At 52.2% G+C, this 7,368-nt stretch overlaps 1 protein-coding gene across 2 annotated transcripts in view; it reads left to right on the top strand.

The window, feature by feature from the left end:
- Nucleotides 303-7,368, top strand: part of ABCC8 (ATP binding cassette subfamily C member 8) — an 81,162-nt gene continuing 74,096 nt past the window's right edge. For both annotated transcript variants that reach the window (XM_018059613.1, XM_018059612.1), the window contains exons 1-3: nucleotides 303-527; nucleotides 1,788-1,929; nucleotides 5,551-5,672. In XM_018059613.1, coding sequence (XP_017915102.1) covers nucleotides 380-527; nucleotides 1,788-1,929; nucleotides 5,551-5,672 — 412 coding nt within the window. In that variant the 5' untranslated portion in view covers nucleotides 303-379. The remainder of the gene's footprint in view (nucleotides 528-1,787; nucleotides 1,930-5,550; nucleotides 5,673-7,368) is intronic.

The following is a 7,368-nucleotide window of genomic DNA, read 5'->3' as shown; positions in this document are numbered from 1 at the left end:
GAGGCCCCTCCTCTCTTCTGCACCCCTCAGCCTCCCACCCAGAATCAAGCGCGCCCACCCAGCCAGCCAGCCTGCCTTCTCCCATGCCCCAGCGTGCGCGCGCAGCGGGGCACCCACCAGGCGGCCCCCCGCACAGCACCTCGCGCGGGCGCCGCAGCTGGAACTCCGGGTCCCAGCGCAGCCGGGAGGGTCTGGCCTCCCGCCGCACCCCGGGGGCCGCAGGTAGCGGAGCAGGGAGGTGGGGGTGGGGGCGCGGGAGCGCCGGCGGGGCGGGGCCCGCGGGGTGGGGGCGGGGGCCTGGCTACAGGGGACAGAGCGCGCGAGGCGCGTGGAGCCAGCTGCAGCCGCAGCCGGAGCCCGAGCCCGAGCCGGCGCCGCCATGCCCCTGGCCTTCTGCGGCAGCGAGAACCACTCGGCCGCCTACCGGGTGGACCAGGGCGTCCTCAACAACGGTTGCTTCGTGGACGCGCTCAACGTGGTGCCGCACGTCTTCCTGCTCTTCATCACCTTCCCCATCCTGTTCATCGGTGAGCGCTCTGGGCGAGCGGCGGAGGAGGGGAGGGCGGAGGCCGGGAGGGAGGTGGAGGCGCTGCGTCCTGCCGCTCTCGGTGTCCCCTTGCGGGCGGGCGATCTCCGCTCGCCTCCCTCCGGGGTGCTCTGTACGATGCCCCTCGGTCCCTGCGCTCGCATACCCGCGCAGCCCTCACTACTGGGATGTCCCTGAAACCGCGCCAACCACAACGGACGCTCCTGACCCAGGGGACCCCCAAGTTTTGCCACCGCGGGGCTAGAGCCGGAATGGAGAAAGGGGAAGGCACGGGGTCCCTTTCCGTGCTGGAAAGGTCGGGAGGGGATCGGGCTATACTCTCAGAGGCGCTATGTAGGGAGCCGGGTCACCCCTCCCCCAGGGCACCCTCCTCGTCAGCCGCCACTGGGGCCGGGGAGGAGAGCAGCCTGCGCCTCGGAGGCTGGGATGGAGGCCCTGCGAGCCCTCGGGCTGAGCCGGACAGTGGTGGTCAGCAGCCTCCGGAGATCCTGGGATCCCACTCGCCCTGAGCGAGAAGAGGCTCTGCTTCCCCAGCCAACCCCATCCGGGCGCGCGTGTGCCTAGAGTGCAACTTCTCAGGCTCCTTGCAGAGCTCATCCGACTTAGCAGCGACCCCGGAGGCCCCCAGCGTCCTGTTTGAAAACCCCCTGCAGAGCTGGGTGGAACCTCCTGGGAGGTTTTCAGTGCCTCTTTCCTGGGGTTCCTTAATGTCTCTCCAAGACCTCGAGTTTCTCAAGCTGGCTAGCTCTGTCAACTCACTCTGTCAACCCTGCTTCCCCCTAAACCTGTTAATTCCTTCCAATTAAGGGGGAAAAAAGCAAATCTTAACATTCATACACAGCTTTTGGGAAGAAAGGAATAATTGTCACAGAATTAAAAAGAGGATGCTGCAGAAGCAAAAAGTTGCTAGTTACTGACAAAGACAATTAGGAAGGAAGCTACGCTCACAGATACATCAAAAATTGTACCAGCATTTACACTGTTGCTCTCAACCAGATGGTTTATTTACGCTGTAGTTTGTCACATGAAAAGCCAGATATAAAATGGGTACCTACACATGTGGGCCTCCATGGGTCTGGGCTTCATGCAAAGACATTTAGTTCAAGTGAACAGACTGGGGCATTGTCCTGGGTACACTCCTCATCCCCATCATGGGCCCAGTGCCTAAGCACTTTCTGAGGTTCATGAAACCTCCTCCAGGTGAGCCAGGCTTCTTGCCTCTTCTTGTGTCTCCTTGCAGGATGGGGCAGTCAGAGTTCCAAGGTGCACATTCACCATAGCACATGGCTCCACTTTCCTGGGCACAACCTGCGCTGGATCCTGACCTTCATGCTGCTCTTTGTCCTGGTGTGTGAAATCGCGGAGGGCATCCTGTCTGATGGGTGAGTGACTTGCAGAGAACCGAAGAGAGCGGGTCTCTTCCAGGGTGCCTCCCGAAAGGCCCAAGGAGACCCCAGCTCACCTGTATTCCATGAGCTGATACGGTTTCATTTGCTAATAAATTCAACAACCGTTTACCTAACATACGTGTGCCGGGCTCTCTGTGCCAAGCACTGGGCACTGAGAATCATGCCCTACCCAGATCTGCACACCAAGACCCAGTGAAATAATCCTAGAATTTATTAGAGTACCGTAGCTCCTGTGGTTATACTCAGCCTCTCCCACAGACTGCTGGAGTTACCTTCTCAGGGCAAAAAATCACTCTTGCTTGAGATCTTTCCTTGGCTCCCAGTTGTTTTCAAGGTCCCAAGTGCTTAGCCTGGCACCCAGGTTCCTCACAGTTGGCCCTCCCTGTCTCGAGCCTCATTCCCAAAGGCCTTCTCCCCATGCCCACCTTTCCCAGGGCCTCACAGCATACTCTCCACACCTCTGCCACTGCACAGGTCATACTCTATGTTCTCATCTGTATCTATTTGCAAACTCTTTCCCCCTAAGCTAGAAAGGCCTCAGAGTTGGAAGCTGCATTTTACTCATCTTTGTATTCACCGTGCAAGGCACATGAGAAAGTTCCATAGACTCTTAGTGACTCCTTAAGAGAATAAATGAAATAATCTTGCAAGTAAGTACTCTGGGAGGATAAAGGAAGGCAGATTGGGCAACCTTCATGGTTGAGGGGCCTTCTGAGCCAAATCTGGAAGGATGACTAGGGTTCTGAGGAGCAGAGGAGTTCCAGAGAGGGTGGGAGCAGTGAGGCAGTGCAGCGGGGCTAGTGTGAAACACACCAGAGCTGTGAAGGCTGAGGCTTGGACACTGAGGGCATCTCCAGGAAGGTTTCCAATGCCAGGCTGAGTGTTTGAGTTGAATTTTGCAGGCAGTTTAGAAGCGATGTAATCAGCACAGCACTTGGAGGTGAGAACTTGAGGGCAGAGTGGCAGCAGTGAGTAGCTGGAGGTAGAAACAGCACCTAGGAGGTGACTGCGGTAGTCTAGGTGAGAGATGACTGCAGCTGAAAGTGGTGTGTCAGCAGTTGGGGGTGCAGACAAGGAGGAGGTGAGCAGCCATCGCATTAAGGAAGAAAAACTCCCTGGGTAAAGTGGTGGTGGAAGGTGGTGAGCATTTGGCTTAAATAGCTGAGGTCCAACCCTTCTGAGCTGGGGTTAGACTATGCCCAGATTCCACTCCTGCCAGCCCTGGCTCCTGGAGTTGGATGGCAGGGCGAGGGGATCGGGGGTCCCCACCCTCATCGATACACATACTCCCTCACCCTCCGTTCCCACTGCATCCTGGCTTCAGAGATAATCTCTGTGATAACTGCTTGTCTTGGGCTTCCTCCGAAGCCCAAGGGATGAGCAGGACAAGAATGCATACTGCCACATAACTAGCAGGTGAAAAGTCTGCCTCCTGCCTTCCATCCCAGCACCCTTTCCAAAACAGTGCAAATGCCAGAGAGGGGAGGGCTGCCTTGTGAGCCCTGCGGCCAGAAGATACTCACTGGGCTATAATGAACAAAGCAATGGAAAGGAAAACATCATTTCTGTAGAGAAGGTAGACCTCGGTCTTCACCAGCATATCTGCTATGCCACGTACCAACTGTGGGGCTTTGGACGAGCCACTCAGCCTTCCTGGGCCTCACTTTCTCTACCTGTGAAATGAGCGTCATAATCCTTGCCTGACCTGCTTCATAGGAGAGTCCAGGATGATATTAGAGCATGGAGAGGGTGCAGAGTGCAGAGTGGCAGAGCCCTGGGCAGAGAGCACACTCCCAGGATGTGGGAGACTGGAAAGAATCAGGCTGGGGACTCCTTCCTGCTGGCTGTTCAGCAGTCCCTCCTGTGTGGGCAGCACCTGTATCCCAAACCTCTCTACGCTCAGTGCAAATCGCCATCAGCTCCCCAGAGGGTGGGTCAGCTCCTCAGATGGGCACTTGTCACCTGGTGTCTGCTGGTTTCCATCTGTAGCCTACACCCCTGGGCAGGCAAGCATGAAAGAGGGACATGGGAAGGGAGTCAGACTGGAGGAGAAGCCACAGTCCCTGCCTTCTGACACCCCCAATCCACCCACCCTGGGTTTACAGACTTGCTGGGAAGTCTACAGGGCAGATAAGAGAGGGGGTGTTAAAGCAGTGGTCTTCAAGTATAAGCCTCTTTTGGGCTTCCCAGGTGGTGTTAGTGGTAAAGAACCTGCCTGCTAATGCAGGAGACACAAGAAACATGGGTTCGATCCCTGGGTAGGGAAGATCCCCTGAAGGAGGGCATGGCAACCCATTCCAGTATGCTTGCCTGGAAAATCTCATGGACAGAGAAGCCTGGCAGACCACAGTCCATGGGGATACAAAGAGCCAGACATGAATGAAGTGGCTTAGCACATATGCAAGGCCTCTTATACTGATGAATTAAGGTATAGGGCTAACCTATAGGGCTTCTTGTCTTCCTTTAAGGATTATTTCTCTGTGGTGCTCTGAATTTAGAACAGCCAAAGGTTTTTAGGTTATTTAGAAAAATTTTTTCTTAACATAGAATGTTTTCCCAGACCAGCATAAACTGGAAAAAGCCCTGTAGAAACTTTTACCTAACTTGTTACCTAAGTCAGTATGTATTATTCAATAAAGCAGCCAAAAATCTGTTTAAGTCATGTCATAAAATACTTATTTCAATTATGGTTATTCATTCTCATTTTATCTTATAAAATATTTATTATTTCTACCTTCTCAAACAGAAGACTGTATTTAAACTTATGAAATAACATTTTAGATGTCACTTAAAATCTATGCAGGAGTACAGAGTTTTTAAAAATTCTTTCTTTTTAAAAAATGTTCTATGTATTTCTTTTAAAAATATTTATTTGATATATATTTGTCTGTGCTGGGTCTTAGTAGCAGCATGGGGCCTCTAGATCCCTGACCAGGGATCAAGCCCAGGCTCCCTGCACTGGGAGTGTAGTGTTTAGCCACTGAGCTGCCAAGGAAGTCACTTCAGAGTTATTTCAAGGAGTACAGAGGCAAGAGTTTCGAAGGCCCCCTGGGCAGGGTGTTGGCTGTTCCCAGCGTCCCCACTAGTGACTGCCTTGTACCTCCTATAACAGTGTGAGGACCTGTGCTGAGACTATCCACTAATCAAGGCTTGAAGAATCTCAACATTTACAGTCTCATTTACCAAGAAATCCAGAGGCCACTTTTTTTAGTTGGTGTGGTGGCTTAGTGGTGGCATCAGGACCCCAGCTTCTCTGCATTCTGGTTTCAGGGTAGACGCTTTGCAGCTGTGACTGCCAAGGCCAGCTTCCCTCTGCTAGATTCTGTAAGCGTGAACCCAGGGAGAGAAGACCATGAATTTCAGAGCCTGGACACCAAACCCTCGTAGCATCTCCGTGTGATCGCCTGGGCCCCTTATTTGATAGACGTGTTTGGGGTACTGCCAACATATAGCGGCCAACATATAGCGGCCACGCGTGTGTTCTGGAGGCCGCACTGCATGCTGCACCCTAAACACGAGACCTGGGCTGCTCTGTCGGGGTATGGCGCAGCTCACCCGCATCTCCTCTCTCCTTCTCTCTTGCCCTCCCCTCAGGGTGACCGAGTCCCGCCATCTCCACCTGTACATGCCGGCCGGGATGGCGTTCATGGCCGCCGTTACCTCTGTGGTCTACTATCACAACATCGAGACCTCCAACTTCCCCAAGCTGCTGATCGGTAGGGGAGCGGGAGGGGTGAGAGGGGGAGGGAATAGGGACTTCCATTTGTTCCTGAGCCAGGCGCTGTTCTAGGCGCTAGAGGTTCAGAAGTGGAGAAAAATCCCTGCCATTGTGGAGCCTCCAGTCTGGTGGAGGAGACCTACAAAGACAGTAGACAGACAAGTAGTGATGATGCTAAGAAGAACACAAAGTATGCTAAGGGGCAGAGAGGGAAGGCCGTGTTGCTGTCTGTATAGGATGCTTGGAGGAGGCCTCTGGCAAGAGGGGGCACGCAGACTTTGGGGGGTAGATGTTTGCCGAGGTCCAGCCCCAGTGGATCCAGGGAAATCGAAGCGGAGACGGCGTCAGCATCTGAGGAATTAATTGCTTAATTAAAGGTATGGAGGGAGATTAGAAAGAAATAGTGTAGTAGGAAAATAAGTAGAGAAAAGAGGCTGAATAACTTGGTTTACACGGAGAACCAATAAAACTCTGAGATAAGGAGTTTGCACCACCTACGTAGGCCACCGGCGCCCACTTGAATAGCGGAGGGTGCCCTGCCGTGGGCTCCCTCTTGCGTGGGTCTTAGAAGCCAGGGCAAGTAAGTATACATGGCGAGCCTCCATGCTCCAGATGGGAATTCAGCCAGAAAAGAAGAGAACAAGAAAGAACAACACGGGGGAAACCAGTCTTTCCAGGAACTGGTCTGTTACTTTATTTTCCAGGTCCACTTTTATACTTTTAGTTATACATAGAGATAAATGCAAGAAACAGAGTCACACAGGGTCAGCTGCTCTGACCCTTATCAGCATATCTTTGTTCTTACAAGGGTCTTACATTTGTTCACGATATCTTCTGGTCTGGAGACCGATCAACATTTTATGGCCCCACCTGTCTTTCTATGGATAAAGGTTAATCGATCAGAAAACTTGTTTCCCCTAAAGATCTATTTAGTCTTAAGATAGTGATAAAGTTACATTTTTACAAAGCAAGGACGCAGTGTTTTATAACAAAGAAAGAGGAGTACAGTGATCTATAACAAGAGAGAAAATTCATTAACTCAAAAAGTCTAGTATTGCTAACATCAAAACTACTATATTTCTTTTTCCACATTCCAATTACATTGATTAACATACTCCCAGGTGCCTAAGGATATGGAGGCCTGGCGGCAATCATTAACTCAGCAATGAAACCCCTCACCAACATAATTTCTAACTAACTCGCTAATACTATGCTAATAATTTTCTAACTTCTCAAAAGAATCTGATTTTAGAAAGTTTAAAGCATCTCATGCCTCTCACGGTTGGGAGGCTGTAAACAATCACATGTGGCCGGATAATCCTGTCAGGCAGGCTAGAGAGCCATCAGAGGAGTTTTTGGACCATGCCCAGGAGATTTATTAACTGGAGTCCTAAGTTAACTCCTTTACAGAGAGAGGTGGTGGGGGATAGCCCCCTGTAATGTCAGAAGCGTAGGTGAAAGGCATAATGCAGGAAGGCAGGCAAACTCTGGTTTTTGGGGCAGATGCAGGAGCAGATTTAGCGAGGCTCCCTTGAGGCCCGACTCGCCTTTGCCTGTTGGGCCCCTGAACCTCATGACCTTTGCCATGGGCGGGACTCCTCATGCCGACTCCCAGCAGATGTTGCATACAAGTGGTAAAGCAAGTTCAAAGCCCTTCTGATAGGAGCACACTTGGCAAAGCAGCTGGTGTGGGC

This window comes from Capra hircus, chromosome 15, assembly GCF_001704415.2.
Source record: "Capra hircus breed San Clemente chromosome 15, ASM170441v1, whole genome shotgun sequence".
In the NCBI taxonomy this organism is placed as follows: domain Eukaryota; kingdom Metazoa; phylum Chordata; class Mammalia; order Artiodactyla; family Bovidae; genus Capra; species Capra hircus.
This window is presented reverse-complemented; position numbering and strand designations above follow the sequence as displayed.